This window comes from Sebastes fasciatus, chromosome 17, assembly GCF_043250625.1.
Source record: "Sebastes fasciatus isolate fSebFas1 chromosome 17, fSebFas1.pri, whole genome shotgun sequence".
Taxonomy (NCBI): Eukaryota; Metazoa; Chordata; class Actinopteri; order Perciformes; family Sebastidae; genus Sebastes; species Sebastes fasciatus.
In genome coordinates, this window is record NC_133811.1 from 15,621,657 (window position 1) to 15,641,775 (window position 20,119).

Consider the following 20,119-nt stretch of genomic DNA (forward strand, 5'->3'; position numbering starts at 1 on the left):
TAGAAGAGGATTTCTTTTTGCTTGTGAGCTCCTCTCGTCCATTTATATATCACTGAACACACATACAGTATAAGTGAGTCTACTATGACAGGCTGTTAGTGTATATAACATTTGGAAATGCTAGACCTCTTCTGTCTTTTGGGAAATTTAAGGTTTATATACCAAACCTTAGTGGTTTCCTCTGTCATATGAACTCTGAGGAATGCCTTTCAATATTTTTTGCCGTCTTCTTTGGGATGTAAGTTGGTGACATCTGCATAGGACACAGTTGTGAGGGTAATACATTCATTCTACCCATCCATGACATGGGCAAATTAATGTTACTAATAAGATTGTTCTTGACAACTATACGTACTTTGTTTAAATTGAGCCATAATGGGTTTCTAATATTACAGTTATTCGTAGGTACGAAAAATCTAGAAGTAGACCAAGAAACAGGAAGTCAGGAAAGTTCTGTATATTCTCGCCATATCCAATTATCATAGTCATTTGTTATCAAAATAAATTTGATACCCTGACAAGGAAGCAAAGAACTGTAAGATGGAAATTAAGGCTGGATTCATGAGGTTAGTAATAAACAAGAAGAAGTCTGATGATCGTTTGCCAGTAATCAGTTCACTGACCCTGGGTTAATAATATATCAGCTTAATCAAGATAATAAAACCCTCCCCTAAACCAAACTTTCCAGAATTTCGCAGAGACAGTTGAAAGGCCACTTTCTTTTATATGCTTCACAGAGGGTCTTTACACTGTTGGTGTGATATCATTGGTCAAATGCACTTGACAAACACTTTCACTTGTACACAACTACACAGTGTTTGAATATAGGCCAAAAAAAGACAACAAACTCACCCGGAGATGTCACATAAAACCTATAATTTATTAATTTCAGTCAAATGTTGACATAGTAAAACGCTGCTTTAGAAAAGACAGGTGGCTTCAGCTGTCAGAAGGTTGAGGGGGCACGAGGGGAGACGTATTGCTCTGTGGTTGACTATTTTTTTCATTTACAACTAATAAACAATAACAACATACCAAACATGGGCATATATTTACACATCAACAATATTACAATAGTACAAAGCCTTCAATGTGTCCTCTCTTTGTGTTTTTTATTTTAACATGCAAACAGGTTTTAAACAACATTGCTTTAAAAAAAAAAAACGTAACTACACAGTCATGACAACGGCTGATAAAACACTAAATACACCTTCCTGTTGGTTTCCTGTCCATTACAGCATTTGACACCAGAGGACAGAGATGAGAGTCATCACACTGACTTGCTCTTCTGCTGCCCTCAAGTGGCCACAAAACATAACAACAAGTACTTTTACGTTCTAGCATGGCAGCTTCAAACCACTAACTTGTTTTCTTCTCAAGAATGCACTTCCACATTGTCAAACCTCTGAACATGGCACCTCAAAAATACATAAATAAACAATATCTTACAATAAATAAGTAATATAGCACGATTAATCTGCTCTTTGAACACAATGAGCAGAGGAGCGTTTGTGCATGTGTGCGTCATGTACAGGTTAATAGTAAAAATAACTACCACAAGGCCTTTCTATGACACTGAATATGAACAGACCATGGCTCTGTTTTATCAGCTCTAGCAGTCAAAGAGTCACTGACTTGGTTTCACAAAAAGCATCTTTAAAAGAGACTATATAACTTTGAAGAGAAGAAAAAGCAGTGTTCCTGTTATGAAAATCCGAACTCACAAGTAATGAAGAAATTTGTTGCTGACGTCAACACACTCAGGAGTTTTGCTGCTACATGGCCTGGTATGACCAGTAGCTCATGGTGGCTGATGTTAGCAACTTTTAGGTAAATATAGGGTAACGCTTCATTTTACAGGTCCGCAAAGTTCATGGTAATTAGGTGATAATTAGCAAGTAACCTATTTGAAATTTTTTTGGAATTACTGCCAAATTATCCCCAATATTTACCTCAAAATGTATAAAAAAATTAAGTTATTATAAACATTATTTAATAATTATATGCTAAAATAGGGCCCTTAGGTTTGAGAAGCGGCTGCTATTAGTTTTGGTGGAAAACCAAAACTAATAGAAGACACTCCTAATCAGGCACAAGTCTCACCATTGTGTGACTTATTGTCTACACAAATGTAACCTGGTAGCTAATGTAATGATTCAGGGAGTTTTTTAAAGAAATTTCAAAGAAGATATATGCTAATTATTATCTATTTATAAGCAGACATGGAAATAAAGCATATCAATTAGCTTTGTATTCTTTTCCTGGAAATGTATTCAATAAAATACCAGCTATTGGGAAATAGCAGAATATAATTATTAAATAATGTTTATAATAAAGTAATTTTCGATACATTTTGAGATAAATATTGGGGTAATTTGGCAGTAATTCCAAAGAAATTTCAAAAAGTTACTTGCCAATTATCACCTAATAACCATGAAATTTGCGGACCTGTAAAATGAAGTGTTACCAAAAATAGATCTATAACAGATAGTCAGGTCACTGCCGTTATGACTCTTTTCCACTTGTGCTATTATTACAGTAGCTTAGTCTTTTAGCTAAATGCGAAACTGATAAACAGTTGTTTAACATTATCCTATAAAAGCTGCAGTGCCTGCCGTTCAGCAAAAGTTACATAGTCTCCCTTTAAAGGGGAAATACACTCTCAGAATTTATGAATGTTATTATTATAATCTTAAATGGTTGATGAAATATTTATGGATATCAGTAAGTCCTGGAAAGGAAACAATCTCAAGACTCACATGTAACACTTCCTTGAAAATAAATAGGATTCTTTAGTATTTGTTTAGATTTTACAACCACATAATAGCAAATACTTAATTGGCGCAAGGAAGCTTTCAATTTGAATTTGGGTGACCATAACAGTGTCCACAAAACATTCAGTGTCAGAGCTTCTACAAGATGTTAGAGTCTCTGCTTTTAACGCACAGTGACTAAGCTGCTCATAACACACAACTTAGATTTAAAAGTGAGCCAAAGATGTATTTTGGCACTAAAACGGTTTAGGAAATCCCAATCCTCCCTTGTTCTTTTTGATTCATTATGATCTGCAGGAGAAAGCAGCTCTGTGCTCTGAAAGGCTTGGTGTTGAAATGATGATAAACACTTGTGGCAACAACATTTCTACTGTATTGCACTTTCCCCTCCGTGTTTTAGAACTATCCAAACTATGCAAGACATGCATCGCTACATAACATCTAGGAATCTCGCCTTTGGATGTTTCCTCCTACTCAGCAGAAATGTACCAGTGAACAGATACAGATACAGATACAGGGCAAGGACAAAATGACACAAACACTAATAAGGTCTGCCAGATGTGATGTTGTGGTTCAAAAGTCTTGTCTTAATTTGTATGTATCATCATCACTCATATCATTTCTGAATGATTCCTCTCATGTTGCATTTCTTTCCTGGTGACTGCAGACTGAGATTAGCAACAAAACAGACTGGTGCCTCAGTGATTTGAATAACAAATAGATGTTTTTTTTCACATGTCATGGCCGTGCCAACAGGAAGTTGGAGGGCCTAAATAATGAGATCCAATATTAAGAGGGATAATTGTCATTAATAGGTGAACCAAAGCTGGAAAACTCCTTCCAGACAGTCTAATTATAACGCTCTGTGCCCTTGTGCTTATATTATTCTGTCCACACCCTGTGCTGGTTTTCAGACTTTATATAAAGATGGACGACATGACAGCTCCCCAAAAGTGAAGCCAAAACATCTTGCTCGCCCCCTGGTGGCTGGCTGCAGTATAGGTCATAAATCCCACCCCTTCCATGTTAGCGGATGGGCCAAAGTAAAAAGTCTAAGTACACGTAAAATACATTTTTTTTTCTCAAAGATGGTTTGTTCAAGTGTTCATTTTTCAGATAAGTTTGGTTTTAATTAGTTATCTGATGCTATAAAAAGGAGTGAGACACCATGATTGACAACTGGGAGTCTCTCTCGCTGACAAGCTGCAGCCGTGCTCGGCTCGCGATTGGTTCGGGCGGGTGACCTCGATATCGCGGTCACTACCGATCACTACTGCGTAGACTCCGGCTCCAAATGACCTCAAAATCCAAAGGTGGCAGCTCCCGTATTAGGGCTGTGACGGTGAGGATCCCAACGGTTATTAAACTTGTGACAACACCGGTGTTACCAATTACACCAGACATTTTACAAGTGAAGCTGACGGTCAACATGTGAAGCGTGTCCAGTGTCTCTTCCACTCGACACTGCTCCGCCGCGCACACAGTCTGTGACCGCTCCGTCCTCTGCATGACGATTGCCTCATTAACATTATGGTTCCCTTATAGCATTGGGTTTGAATCTGAAATATTGCCAAATAGGCGATATTGCTTTTCGCTTTAACACCAAATCCTCCGTCATTGTCTTGTCTGTCAACTCTCTGTCATCCAGTGTGTGTGAAATCGGAGTCCTGCTGCTCTGTGCTGAGACTCCGTACGGAGCAGTCACTTTCATTTTCAGTTTGTAGTGTCCGTCGTCCGAATATGTATCGATAACACGGCGTTGATACGCGAAAATGAACTAAATTGGTTTTATTTCTGCAAAAAAAGCAAAACGACGGTGGGGGCAGTGGGCAAGTAATGTAATCAGTGTGTGCCCGAACACCGCGTAACACCGATAACGCCGACTACCGCGGTAAGTCTATCTCGTATCCCAGATATTTTGGCTTCACTTCTGTACAGTGGGAGGAAGTGGAGACGCGTCAGCCATCTTTATACACAGTCTATGGTTTTCACATACAGTTTACACGAGAACACCTCTGAATGAAGTGATATTTTCAGTCAGTAAAAATGAATGTCAAAATCTCCTCATGAACATGATTTTGTTGAATAAAGCTATTTCTTTAACAAAGGTCTGCGGTGCTTGACTTTATCTGTTGACATAATATAACAGAAAAATAGCTCTATGATGGGGCTGTGTTTCCATAGCAACCCAGGGAAAGTGGGATACCATCACACACACACACTGAGTCTGATCTGCTTGACTTGATCAGACCAAATTTTGTGGTGAAAAAATACACACTGCTTCCTAAAACAAACCAAGAGATCTACAGTACGTCTACGCTGCAGGACTCAAGCGTGACATTTGGCACTGAAAAATGTATAGGTCCATATTATATACAACGTAAAATTATCATTATCTATTCACACAAAAACATCATAGAGAAGAGTGCATGAGGAGTGTTTGGCTAAAAGTCAACCAGGACTCTAAAAGGTAACGGAGAACCAAAACATATTCACTATTCATCAACAGATTTTTGAACTCTGGTGCGTTCAGGAGAGCTCGAGTTTTTAAAACATTGCAGTCAGTCAATAAAAAAACTCTCACAATGCTCCCTTCGCATGCCAGACACTGCACCTTTTGTCACTAAAAAAAGGCTAAAAGTATGTTAAAGTGTTGTACTATTTCAGCCCTGGTTGCTGCTTGCGTTATATAATATGCTACCACACAATAACCAGAAAAAGCTCCACATCATCAACACCTAAATAACTATATGGCATGTATCCTGGATGTACATGCATCACGAGGCAGGTATGTGATATGCAGATGAAATCATGTGAGACCATTGATGGGGCAGATTGTGGCCATCAGGTTCTAAACACATCTCTACTTTTGTGTTTGTAACTGATGAAGAGGCTATCAAGTCCTTGTTGACCCCCGAGTGGCTGGACGAGACTTGAAAGACAGAAATAAAGGAACATTCCACCTGCTAAACAGGCTCATAAATAACCAAAAGCTCATCACAAGAACAAAAACACGGGCATATTCAGTCCAATAGATACTGTACAAACTAATTACAGCCTTCTCTTCTCTTTGTATCAGTTTGGCAGCGCAGAATCTCCTCCTGTTAAACCATAAATCCTTTATAAACACATGTTCGGTGTCATAAAGCCGTTAGAGAGCAGACAGAGTGCAGCTCTGTGTCAGAACACATGGCACCTTATTGTCCACTTGGCACCACTGCTGGTAGTGTGATTTCGTTGCTGTACAAAGCGTCCTCCACATCAAACACACTGGTTGCGAGCATTTCCACTGCGCTGTGTGTGTGTGTCTATGAGGGTACGTGTGTGTCTGTGTGTGTCTTTAAGCACGTGGCTCGAGCTTGTGTGACAGCTCGAAAAGCGTCTGTTGATTGTCGATAATGTGCAGGTACTGAACGCTCGCCCTCACCTCCGCACTGTCGACCCCGATCACCTCGTTGCCTGAGAGACCAACACAAAGCGCGCACATTAGTCACACAGAAGAGTTTTTTTTCTACGCTGGAGAACACACGCATTTGGTACAAACACAGACTGCATTATGGCTTTATAAAGAGAGTAAAAGACTGTCTGGAAACGGTTGCTTAGAAACTGTAAGAGAAAACTGAGTGGTACAGGTGCTGTACAACAACTCGGCTGCAGATGGCGGTAGATTCCTCACAATGAATGGTCACAAGAGAGCAGACGATGAGCCTGAAGGGCCCCTGTAAGTACGCCTGTCTTATAATTTGTGATGTTAGGATTGTTGCAACCAACAGGATTCACTTAGAAGTGAGAAGACTCACCTGGCTGGTCGCTTTGGCAGTGGCGAATCATTCTCACTGTGTCTGCGATCATGTGCTGTTGGTTTAGGAGAAGACATGTTGCATCAGTGCAATACCAAACAGTCATCGCAATATGATATTATATTGATTCTTTGGACAACAATACAATGTTTGCTGATATCACTAATTGTATTTCTGGGCTCTGTAGGAAGGAGGTGCACTTGGACAGGAATGGTGACACAGATGTGCCATGGGAATTTCAAAATAAAGGCGGATCTTGAAGATGACAATATGTATTGATGTTTTCACTTTGCATCGATGACATTGGATCGTTGATCATTGAATCGCTCTATTGATCCAGATCGATGTATCGTTACACCCCCACTGCCCCATAGCACTAACTATCAACAAAGCTGCTACCTCAGCTATCACCTACTGAACCCTGATCTGATTTTTTATGGCAATATAACTGTAAACATGCAACAGTCTTACTTTTAGTGATGGTGCATTGAGGTCAAAGCCCGCAGTTAAAAAGAAAACATGGCACTTGTGCAAAACAGAGCTTGTTCTCAGAGAATTTCCCCAATATAAATAAAGTTTTCAATGAACTCGTTGATCTGTAACAGCGCTCTGACACCTCCGTCATTGGTCACTGCCTCCTGCAGCAGTTTTCTCCCCTCACACCAGACAAATTCACCCCTTTTCCACTAATGTGAATTATGCTTTTTAATGACTTAGCTAGCCAGTAATCCTGTTTCGATGTCTTTCTCCTAACACCACCCAGGAATGACTTTAGCTAAAGTTGGCAGTGATGCATTTAAAGCAATTGCAACGGCGTTAAATGCATTCTGCAGCGTTATGTGGTTGTTCATTAATACAAATAGCACAGTGATTACTTTGCCAGGATTGGTGACTGCTACATAATACACATACCAGGGCTTCCCTGGCTTTCTCGAAGCCAGGGGGAAACTTCCAGGTCTGAAAAGTGAAGCCAATGCGGAAGTGCCATAGACTTGCATTCTTTCTAATAGCCAGCAGGGGGCGACTCCTCTGGTTGCAAGAAGTCTGATTGTATAGAAGTCTATGAGAAAATGACCCTACTTCTCCTTTCATTTATTACCTCAGTAAACATTGTAAACATGAGTTGATGGTCTCAATCTCTAGTTTCAAGTCTTCTTCAATACAGCATGATGTTCATTTAATAAATTATGGTCCCATTTAGAGTCAAATTGACCATAAAGCAGGGGATGCTTTAGGGCGTAGCTACCTTCTGATTGACAGGTCACTACCACGGTGTTGTCTGTGTTTTCATCTTAGAACTTTAACCCTTTCACAGTGTGTTTTCAGTTCATCAAAGTTAATTATGAAATTGTCTTATTTAACGTTTGGTTGTACTTAGCTCCACCCTCTCGTGTCACTTCTGGTTCCACAAAACCAAGATGTCGACGGCCAAAATACAGACATCAGGGCTTCAAAACGACAGTCCACAAACCAATGGGTGATATCACGGTGACTATGTCCACTTCTTATATACAGTCTGTGCTCGATGCACACTCTTTTGGGTGAAATGTGTGTCCAACTTGTGGTTGTCAAAGTAACTTCAGGCTGTGTCTGACCTGCAGTGTAGCGGTGAGTATTTTTCCTCACACATCATCACCTGATTGTGACGGATTAGGCCGTTTATTATTTTCCTCTCCCAACTAGTAAAAAAGAATCTGAAAGTTTTGCCTTCTTTTTGGCGACATGCTGCTCTGATTAATTACTGTGAAGCAAACGTGTGATGGGAGCAGCTGTGGCTCAGCAGGTTGAGCTGTTCGTCCCCTAATCGCTGGGTTGGCAGTTGGATCCTCAGCTTCTCTTGTCCACACGTCGAGATGCCCTTGGGCAAGACCCTGAACCCCAAATTGCTCCTGCTGGTTAGGCCAGCACCTTGCATGTTAGCTCGCTGCCATCCGTGTGTGTGAATTAGAGGCAAATTGTAAAATGGCGCCATATAAATTACTACATTTACAATTTGTGTGACCAACCAATCACCTGTTGATGCATCTCATCTTGTTATGAATGTAGTTACTTGATGACAATTTTAACAGTCGCCTCACTCATTTAATATGTGGCCTTTGCTGTGTGACATTTTGAAACTTAAAACACTGAAAGACTTTACAGAACTGACTCACCAGCTTCTCAAAGTTGACCAGGTTGTCGTGGAAGGTCTTATTTCCCTCGTGGATAAATGTGATATCTAAGAGCAGAGGACAAGTTTATTATTATTGGTTCATTCACCAAAAGCAATTAAGTGTGTGTGTGTGTGTGTGTGTGTGTGTGTGTGTGGAGGGGTTACAGATGATACCTTTCAGGAGAAGAGGCATGAAAGGGATCTTGGGAGGCTTCATCTTCTTGAAGGCTTCCCTATAGGCTTTGTGGTTCAGAGATGGATCCTGAAGAAAGATGAAGGAAGAGAGAAAACAGAGTGAAAGGAATAGGGTTGGGAAAGGAGAAGAGATTTAAAGATGTGATTATCAAATCAGGAATAAATTTCAAGCTCTGCATCTATCTCCTTCTCTGTTGAATAAGACTCACCGTGATGAGCTCCAACTCTGAGAAAATTTTCTTGAACTTCCCCGGACATTTCTGAAAGGAAGGTGTTTGGTCAGAATCCGATTTAAAACGTGTGTATAAATACACTAAATATGCAACAGCACACACACATACCTCCCAGGTTTGGTTGAGTCGGCTGACAGCTGCTGTGTTAAGACCCATGATGATGGCAAACGCAGAGTTCAAATTTCTTTGGGCTTTACAACTATAAATACACAAAAATGCATACAAAATGATATATATCATAGTGCATAGAAGTCTTGATGCGTTTGATACATGAGCTTTTATTCGCTTGTGTGTTCTTACTGAGCTGCGATCTTGATGAACTTCTTGAGCAGCTGTACTCTCTTGTTGAGCGATACACACATGAGCACCTCGGACATGACCCACTGCTGGACCTCGTTACAGCGCTGCAGCAGGACTGAGAGCGCCGCCGTGTGGCCGGTACCAGGAACACGGCTGAGGGTGTAGTACGCCAGCTCCTGCTGCATGTGGAGGCGATGGAGAGTGTGAGTGAAAGACACCAAGCTTTTTAGAAAAATTACCCGAAATATATAGTCCCATTTTCCAGCTCTGTCTCCTAAAAATTACGTTCCCATACAAAAAAGGAATCTATTGGTATTTTGTCGCAGATTAGATAGTTTGTTTTTGACATATCACAAATACATTTCAAGGTTCTTTATTTGTCATTTGCTCATAAAATATATAAGTATGTATAAAAGGAGAAAGCACACAAGTAAATGTATAATCAAAATGATAATCTAAGGCATAAAATAGTGCAGTTAAAATATAGGGCTTAAATATAAACATAAGTAAATATAAAATAGTAATGTAAATGTAAATTTGTGGAAGACAGTATTTCAGATGGGAAAGCTGAATGAAAACAGGATGTAGTATGTACACTACATGCATGATGAGATGTAATATATGTACACAGAGGTGTAAACAGGAATGTATGTATAGAGAAGAACATGTATATATACAGTATACACAGAGGTGTAACAGTTTGTAAAACAGTATGTTAAGTATATAAAGGTAAATAAAGAAACAATGGTAAAGTGAAAACATTTGTAATGATAGTCCACAGAAGTCTGCGTAGGGAGGAGGTCGGGGAGGTGTATGGGTCAACGAACACCAGACGTTCGCCCAGGAGGCAGCTGTTTCCAAAAGTCAATGTACACTTATTTTAATCATGATGTTTTTTACTAAACTTATCCAAGTAGTTTTTTTGTCTAAACCTAACCAAGTACTTTTGTTACGTTTTTGTTGTTTTGTTTCAATTTGCAACATTAACCACATGATTAAAACTGTTTAAACCTATGACCGTAGTCTGGGAGAGAATATGTTTCCCCTCAAAACGTATTTGAGAATGCAGTTTAGTTGTATGGGAACTTGATTTTGTAGAAGACACGGTTGCATTTTCAGAACCCAAGGTGACATCTTGAGATCACTCGTTTTGTCCAACCAACAGTCCAACCAACAAAAACAGCAATTGCTCACATTTGAGAATGGGAAAAAACATTGTCTAGATTTCCTAAAGATACAGTGACATCCACATAACAGTGTAAGATGCAGCCTGTGTCTCCTCATCGGTGCTATGCTTCAGCACGTTCACCACACATATCCAGCTCTTCCTGACAGCTGCTCTGAACACTTTCTGTACTCATGATCCAGCAAGTCTTGTAGAGCATTTGCACTTTCAGTGTTTATGTTGCAGCACTCTCTGCCATGAATATTAATTTATTATAAACAATGTGCACACACGACATGCATATATTTGAGTGTGTGTGTGTGTGTTTGTGTGTTTGTGTGTGTGTGTGTGTGTATACCTCGTGGACGGATTTGAAGAGGCTCCAGTCCAGGTGTGTGAGAGCAGCTGCCACATCCCAGGTGTTAATACCCAAGAGTCGCACCGGCCTCCTGCTTAGCTCAGCACTGTCTGTTAAAGGAGGCTGCACACACAAAGGAAATGATGTAGAAAGACACAAAAAAGCAGTACATACTGTACATACACACAGATGCTGTATATCTACAGGAATAGGGCTATCTCTAAATAAGCATTAGCAACAATATCTCACCTTCACAATAACCTACAGAACAATGAGGCTGTGGGGGAAAGAAACAATATAGCACAGAGCCATTAGAGCCTCCTGGCTGCATACAAGCAGAGCTGTAAGCTGAGAGGGGAGCAGTGATTCATACAACACAATTGCTCCGTACAGCTCTGGTTACAGGTCACCGTATTAACTAAAATTCTGCATTTGAGAGCCTGACAATTGATATTAACTCAGCAGACAATATGCTAAATAACACTAAATACTGCATGCCTACCAGCCTAATAAGAGGACAGTAGATTCAATTAAATTGGTCTAATGTAGAGCATCAACTGGTTTGTTAATGACAGGCTGCTAAATATACCGATCCAACAAGAAACCAGAATCCCTAGGACTGCAGTTTGTAAAATGCCTAATATTGCAAAAATGATTTAAGGATTCACAGCTGAAGCTCCACTGTGAAAAACATGCCATTACAGAGCAACACTTCGCCCTGATACAGCACTTTTCAATCCTGCTGTCACATGTTGGGCAACAACAAAATAATTGTGGCTCACACCTTTTCTCTCCTACTGAGTCAGAGTCAATAACAATCACCTGGCCTAAGTCTTTCCGGCTTGCTTATAATGCATGACTCACCGTAACACTTTGAAAATATGTCAGTTGGGGATTTTAAATATTCATTTTCATGCCTGATTTAGCCAGAAGATGATGCAGAGGCAAAGGACAATATCAGAGGCAGCAAGTGATCACATATTTGAGAGGTCGTGGTTTGCTTTAAACCTGCAAGCTGCATCTTAAGCCTCTATAAATGCCTATGAAAAACGGAGATTGAGTGCTACAGAATGACACAAACACAAACAACAGAGCATTTACATACCAGAATCTCAGTGAGATCCCTGCGACAGGCCACAAGCTTTCCCTGTGGGGTCATAGACTCTGAATACACACAGTCGCTCGGCTGTAACACCCTCCGCTCTGCAGACACAAAGGAAAGAGAGAGATGATGATAACAATTTAGAGTCAAGAGTGTAGAACGGTGATTCCCAACCAGGGGCACTTGTACCCCAGGGTGTACTTGTGAGGTTGCCAATGGGTTCGTGGAAGGATTGTTGAGTAGCTCTATTTTAATCCAGGAATGATTAAAATAGATAGCTAAGTAAAAGTAACAAAATAAACAGCTGAAATAGTTAACGTTAACTAAAAGTAACAAATAAACAGTTGAAATAGTTAACTAAAAGTAATGAATAAACGGTTGAAATTGTTAACATTAACTACAAATAAGGAATAAACAGTTGAAATAGTTAACGTTAAACAGTTAACGTTAACTAAAAGTAACAAATAAACGGTTGAAATAGTAGCATTTCTTTGTGTGTTTGTGTGTGTGTGTGTACCTCCAGTTTGCATCGCCACAGCAACCACCATGTCTTCTTCTGCTTTGTCCATCTTCTGACCCACAATCCTTAGCAGCTCATGGGCCTCCAGTGAGAGGTGTGTTTGGACACTCAGGTAGGAGTCAGCGCTCACATGCACGCAACAAATGACTGGAAGATATATAGAAATCGTTCGTAGGTCATTGAATGTGTTTATGTAACTCAGTAGATGGCTAAAACAAAAATAGTGAAATACTGTAAAATTATAATGAAGCAGATGCAGGAAGTATTTACTGAGAGAGAGTTCATGTTTGTCAAGTACTCAAAGCAAACAAAAAAAACTAAGCATTCTGTATTTAAGCAATTTGCATGGGCGCATTGAAATTAAAACTCATAGACTGTCATTATGCTTAACTGTTTACAGTCATGGGCAGCGGGTTTTGTGTTGTGTACGTGTGTGTGTGCATGTGTCGGTGTCTGTTACTCACCCTCTTTAGAATCAGTCGGTGGACTTCGGAGTTGCAAACAGTTTTCCTTCAAACTCAGCTGCTGATACATTTGTTTACTCTGACGGAGAGAGAGCAGAAGAAACATGATGAGATGTAGAACACTGTATGTTTATTCACTGAATACGGTGATGCACTGGTAACATCTGCGCCTATACAGCTCAGATCTGAGTATTACAGTTGAACCTCTATGGGCTTAACTTATTTTACAATGTAAAGCACAGTTTATTGTATGACTGAATGTAATTATTGTACTTTTTCCTGTAATTGTCTAAATTCATGATATATTAATGGCATGACTGACTAATTTAAGTACTGGTATTAATACTTAACATTGGCTGACATAATCAGGAACTTGGTACTTTGCCTGGTTTTGAAAAAAACACATCACAGCACCTCTAATATTTACAAAATTGTATTTTTAAGAATACCATTAAAGCATTTGAAAGCTAGAGCTACAGATTTTGAGGTCACATCAGTAAAGTGTAGTGGACAGTCTCAAGCAGCATGGGTATAGTAAATATTCCCTCTCATCCACCATCCCCCCTATCTCTGGCTTACCTTTTGGTTTGGAGGGCAGTCATCGACGGTGCTACGAGAAAGAAACAAGCACAACGGTGAGGAGGGATGCAGGCAGGCATGGAACAACAACAATACACACACACACACACACACAGTGACAGGCGGTCATATTTAATACAGAGAACAAAGTCCTTGTGCAGCAGAGACAAACTAACTTACTGTCTGCGACGCAGAAGTTTCTGGAACTCCTTCAGGTCTTTCTCCAGTGTGGGGAACTCATACAGATCTTCTAAAACACACCTGTACAGGGTCTAACAGAGAGAGTGAGAGAGAGAGAGAGAGAGGGGGGGAAACAATCATGTTAACATTTGTTGATATGTTTGTTTGGTCCATCAGGAAGGCTGGTAACAGCATCTGAATGCCTCAAGTCTCTGGTCTTTGGATGTTCTCAGACTTTGGCTCTGCAATCCACCAAGTTCAGTCTTTAACCATCATAGTATCCATCTTAGGTGGAGCAACCTTTTAACCGTACCGGTGCTTATGGAAGGTAAGCCTAAAAGCTCAGTTTCATACACTGTCAATAAATACTACTTTCCATAAACATTTCTGTTTGTTAGTGAAACAATGACAAGAAGGACAAAGAGGCAAAGATAAGGTGTCACATACGACAACATGGCATTAACATTACAGTCTGTGCAGCTCATTTACTGTGTTAATGATGCTGCGTAGGTAGATTACATTAAAGAAACATCAGACTAATTCTGTACCTTGTACTTAAATGGGTGACTAGGCACGCTCTGTGTGTGTGTGTGCATGGCAGAGAATAAGGAAGTAGCATGAAAGCTCAGGAGGCAGCAACACTAACAACTTGCAAGGATACACACACACACACACACACACACACACACACACACACACACACACACACACACACACGTCTCCAAACACCTGCTTATCGCTGTCATTGACCCACCGTAGCCTCCCATCCCAATTCCCCCTCTCATTCCTCTGTTACTAGGCAACCATCACCTGGGTTACGCACTCCGTATGAGATTATTATACCCATGCCAACCCTCGCACTTTTGGTTTCCGTGGCAACCCGGCACCGAGCAACGTAACCGCCAGGTTACGGAGGGACAAGCGATTGGGGAGTGTGTGTGCGCTGGCTTGTTGTGGGTGAGCGTCTGGACGAGCACACGTGTGTGTTTTGTTTCTCTTTCAGTGTCACGGTTGTCAAAGGGATTCAAATCCAATTCAGACGAATATGTAGAGATATAGCAGGAACGCAGAGGATACAAGCAGCATTTGTTGTGAGAAACGTGACACGAAGTATCTGTGTGTGTATGTTTTCAATGCCCATGATGTCCTGTGCAGATATTGTATTTTGTACATACAATAAGTGGCAGGATAATGATTGCTTTGCTAATTTTATGTGTTACTTGTTATTAGATGTTAATAATTCTAATGGTTATCTTGTCTAGTCTCTGAAAGAAAAACATACAGCCACATATTAAGATTATAGCCCCCATTCCTCATATGACACACCATGAAAGTGCCTGTATTCTTTCTCTTTCTTTTTAGTTTGCTTTGTCAGAAGGATGACATAAAAACATCAACAAGGTTCCCCTTTGGGAGAAAGCTGAAACACAGTTCAGTTTAACAGGAGATGCAGCAAACAAAAAGATCAGACACACAAATACACTTTTCAGCTCTCTCCACAAAACGCTTGATGTCCTGTCCTGTCGTGCAGAACTAGAGGAAGGACAACCCCATTTTAGAACAAGACAGAGAGACAAATGAAGATGAATGAGGCGTCTTATGTCCTTCAGTGACATGTGAGAGAGGACACCAGAGGATCAAACTCATTAAACCCTTGAAATACAAGAGAGAGAGAGAGAAGAAAGATTAAATGTGGTGATGAAGGCGAGTACCTTCATGAAGCTCCTGACGTGCTCCTCTTCCTTCAGGAAGTCCTTGTAGAGTCTGCTCCAGTGGGAGACCAGCTGCAGTACCTTGCGCTTCCTGAAGAGAGCGTCTTTGCCCTCTTCCTGGCCCCTGCAGCGGGCGCTGCTATAGGTGAGAGAGGTCAAGGAGACAACGAAGAGCAGTGCGGAGGCTGAAAGGATATATGTGCGAGTGTGTGTGTGATAATGTGAGTGTCTTTTCCAGTAAGGATATTGTCCCAGCAGAGCCTGACAGAGGTCATTGGTGGACATGAATACCAGGTAGGTCAACAGGAAGTCATCCAGCAGCATTTCTGAAACACAGGAAACAGATCATCAGTCACTTCCAAGGCCTTCACCGGCAAAGGGGTCAAAGTTTTCAACTTATTTGTGGAATTGAGATGTGAAAAGTCACATTTTCCCTCCGTCTGCATTACTTACTAATGAATGGTTTCCTCTATGCGTCAGCCACATTACAAATAGACTTTAACCCCTCAACTTTAAGAATGATCCTTCCCATTTTCCCCTTTTCATTTTGAATAAAGTAGCTTTAAATTAGTGATAATAAGTTATTGTATATCAACAATGGATCTACCTCAATATCAGTATTGTGACAATATTGTAGGGTTGACTATTGGAGCTTTTACAAATTATTTAGACAATGAGATTTTTGATAAATAATCATCAGTAATGTGATAATAAGTGATAATAGAACAGCTACAACAGTCTGGTAATGCAGCCTTTAAAATCAGGAAAAGACAACACTTTTGCCAAATCAAGATATCCAAAATCGAACACAACATCTAGTCTCTTATCACGATATAGATATTATATAGATATACTGTATATTGCCCAGCCCTAATCACGATAAAGAGGTTACTATTCAATATATTGTGGTATATTGTGATACTGTAAGCAAGGTGATATACAGCGATTTTTTAAAATCTAATATTAACAAAACTGTCATAGTATAAAAAACACACCACCATATCCATAAAATCTGAGTAAAAGAAGTTATGCAATTTATGCAATCAGAACAGTGGGATCTGTGTTTGCATTTATCACAGTTCCTGTAACATCCAACATCATAGCACTACTTGTTGTGCAATCTGAGCCAAAATTATTAATTAAAAATCAATAGTGTTTTTGGAAAACTGATACAGTATCACAAAATATAATGGTTGCGTCCGAAATTCCATACTAACATGCTATTTAGTACGCTAAAACAGTATGTGCGATTTTTTAGTATGTCCAAAAACTATGCAAATTGCATACTATTTCTGGTGAAATATTGCAGTATGCAAACGCTGAACACTATGGTGGCATAAATATCCCAAAATGCCATGCAGTAGTGTCGACAACATTCATAACAGACGTTGACGGATCGCTCTGTAACGTCAGTAACGCATCAATTTAACTGTAAGTATAAAATTTCCCTTTGCTAGGCGTACGTAATATATATTTTTAAATCAGTTCAGACTTTATGATTCTCACAAATTATCGTTTTGGTCACATGAGGTTGGCACGGGTTACCATGGTTACACGTCTCCAACCGGCAAGGAGGCTCTCAGGAAGTGACGACGTAAATTACTGCTCAGTGTGTCTGAAAAGATAAATACTACTGTTTGAACGATAGTACACATATTGGGTATATAGTGCATAGTATGTGATTTTGGACAAATCCAACATTGCGATACTCAAGTGAATTGATATTTTCCTACCCCCCTAAATATAACTATGTGTAATCTGAAAGGGGCTGCTGATGGACAAAGTTAGCAACTAGCTGGTGGACATCGTGGAGCATTTAGCAGCTTAAGAGCCAGATGTTTCCCTCAGGAGTTGGTGGTGACCAAAAACAGAGATAAAAGAAAAGTGAATATTGGACTTTCATTCATTATGTGTCCAGAAACATTTATTTATGTCTTTATGTCTGTTGGATGTTTAAATATGCAACTCTTTGCAAAAACATTCACCATATCAACTTAAAAAGGTGATATGTCTTTTATGGCGACACCATTCCATCAAATACAAACATCCTTCATGTCTTGTGCATATTTTCATACACATTTCTGGAAAATTCAGCCTGACATATTTGGTATCTTTTTGAGACTTTGGGATCCCCACGAGAAGTCAAAATAAAGTTCTGTGGGCTCGACCAAAGTTTGGTTGCACAGCATGAGTTTGGGTTTGAAGATGTTAAAGCTTGCTTGGTTATGGTGCCAGCCACTGCCAATCAACACCCACACAGTCCTGATGACAATCAACACCCACACAGTCCTGATGAAGATTATCTGAGTTTAATAAATAAAAAGACCTAAAGATGCTCCCCCCCAACTATTAGCTTTGATTGTTGCTTATTTTGTCAAGAATATTTAACAGAGAAATACTTCAGATTTGAAACCAGGCTTTAAGAAGAAGCTAGGTAAACATTTCTTTCTCTTGGCTCATATTCAAAACAACTTCAAAAACTAAAGAATTACATCAGTGGAGAGCAAGCAAAAGTGAGACGGCAAGAGTGTGTGTGCGTGTGTGTGTGTGTGAGACTCAGCAGGTGTTCAATGGGTAAGAACCGAATATAAACAGCCCTCGTGGCAGATGGGTAATGAGCCGTTGTTGGTGGTGTGAGGGAGCTGTGATGTGTGTGTGTGTGTGTGTGTGTGTGTGTGTGTGTGTGTGTGTGTGTGTGTGTGTGTGTGTGTGTGTGTGTAGTGTCAAACTCTTTCCCTGGGAAAATGTGTGACCCAAATATGGCTCTGTCGGGCAGAGAGCAAAGAAATCAATTATAGAAGACCGAGCAAAGGCTGCTGCATTAATATTTGATTCTCTTTAGAAATAAAAATACAACTTTTCTCAAGACATATTTTTAGGCAGGTCTGACTGAGCTCATCACTTTTTCAAAACCCTGTTGACTTTCTGTAGCGCTCCTTCTTGACCAGCTATCAGTCTTTTTTTTTCTATTTCTTACTCTCTCCATCAAACTCTCCTTGTCCGCCCCCCTTCCCCCACACCCCCATTTTTCATTTTCTCCTTCTCTGCGGTTACATTTCCTCCCGCTACTACTCCCCTCCTACGCTCGCCCTCTCTCAGCTCTCTGTGATGATAAATATCCATTTTTATCTTCAACATATGCCCTCTGCGTTTGCCCGCTGGCACGCACAAAGTCAAACACATGCACTCATAGACACAGCAACACACACACACACACACACACACATGCACGCACACAGCACCCTGATGAATAACTCATTCAGTTCTGACCTTGGGGTCTATATCTCCTGTGAGAGAGAAACGAAAAAGAGAGAGAATGTGTGTGTGCTGAACTAATCGCAGTAATCTGCTGCTGAGTTTTTTGTTGTGTGTGTGTGTTTTTTTTATGTGTACGTGTGGAGGGGTGGTGGTTGGGGTAATCGCTCTCTCTCTGTGTGGAAGCGTGTTCGAGCCTGTTCAACATGCTGCACAGCTAAGCCCACTAAAACGGCACACTGATGCTCAGCACCACCCCAGAGGGCCTACACACACACACACGCACACGCACACACACGCACGCACGCACGCACACACACGCACACGCACGCACACACACACACGCACACACACACACACACAACCTCATGCTTATTCAGCGCACACAGACAGAAAGATAGACACACAGATACAGAGACAAAGACAGCCAAACATGCACATACACTCTTGATCTGCATCCCTGCTTCTGCCGCCTTACAAAAAAAAAATAAAGCAGTGTGTCTTTTCCGTCTTCGGTGAATAAATATCAGGCGGTCCTCCTGCACAAAGACCATCTCAGTTCTCTCCTACATTCATCGCTCTCCCTCTTTCTTCCTTTGCTTCCTGCAACTCAGTGAGATGGCTCCCTGTGGACTGCTGGGAACTGGTGGTGCTGAGGAGTTGATACATAAAGACGCCTTGTCTTAAAACGGTGTGAAAATGCGCAAGAGAAGGGTTTTTATAAAATACAGGTTGGGACCCAGATGTCGCTGTGTGATAAAAGTATTACTTTACTGGACCTGGGCTCCATGGTGACGCTGAATATTATTTATTTGAATCCAGTGGACAAAGAAGTCGAGATCCATCGACTATGACAATAAATCAGTTTGTATTTTTTATTTTTAAAGGACCAGTGTGTAACATTTCGGGGGATCTGTTAGCAGAAATGAAATATAATATTTATAACTATGTTTTCATTAGTTTATAATCACCTGAAACTATTGTTGTGTTTTCGTTAGCTTAAAATGAGTCCTTCATATCTACATAAGGAGCGGGTCCTCTTCACGGAGTCCACCATGTTGCTCCAGCATGTTTCTACTTTAGCCCAGAACGGACAAACCAAACACTGGCTCTAGAGAGAGCCTAAAGCGTTTTACGTTACTTGAAGGCCACCGTAGTTCTCCGACACGCTTGTGAAACTGCGGTAACGTGAGCCGCAGAGTGCAAAACCGTGGTACCGCCAACTGCCGTCTGACTTCCGTTGCTCCTAAAGTAGTGATATTATGGTAAGGATGGCATGTGAGCGAGGCGAACGGCGTTACCACGGTTTTGCACTCGGCGGAGAAAACAT

The 20,119-nt window shown here is 40.5% G+C and overlaps 1 protein-coding gene across 2 annotated transcripts in view; it reads right to left on the reverse strand.

Moving 5' to 3' along the window:
- Window positions 1-859: 859 nt before the first annotated feature.
- The window catches only part of rapgef5a (Rap guanine nucleotide exchange factor (GEF) 5a), a 64,352-nt gene continuing 45,092 nt past the window's right edge, over window positions 860-20,119 (reverse strand). For both annotated transcript variants that reach the window (XM_074612754.1, XM_074612755.1), the window contains 15 exons: window positions 15,782-15,860; window positions 15,535-15,679; window positions 13,823-13,914; window positions 13,643-13,673; window positions 13,064-13,142; window positions 12,597-12,746; window positions 12,083-12,180; window positions 10,978-11,100; window positions 9,455-9,633; window positions 9,263-9,353; window positions 9,131-9,181; window positions 8,901-8,988; window positions 8,728-8,792; window positions 6,575-6,629; window positions 860-6,233 (listed from right to left, as the gene is read on the reverse strand). In XM_074612754.1, coding sequence (XP_074468855.1) covers window positions 6,115-6,233; window positions 6,575-6,629; window positions 8,728-8,792; window positions 8,901-8,988; window positions 9,131-9,181; window positions 9,263-9,353; window positions 9,455-9,633; window positions 10,978-11,100; window positions 12,083-12,180; window positions 12,597-12,746; window positions 13,064-13,142; window positions 13,643-13,673; window positions 13,823-13,914; window positions 15,535-15,679; window positions 15,782-15,860 — 1,445 coding nt within the window. In that variant the 3' untranslated portion in view covers window positions 860-6,114. The remainder of the gene's footprint in view (window positions 6,234-6,574; window positions 6,630-8,727; window positions 8,793-8,900; window positions 8,989-9,130; window positions 9,182-9,262; window positions 9,354-9,454; window positions 9,634-10,977; window positions 11,101-12,082; window positions 12,181-12,596; window positions 12,747-13,063; window positions 13,143-13,642; window positions 13,674-13,822; window positions 13,915-15,534; window positions 15,680-15,781; window positions 15,861-20,119) is intronic.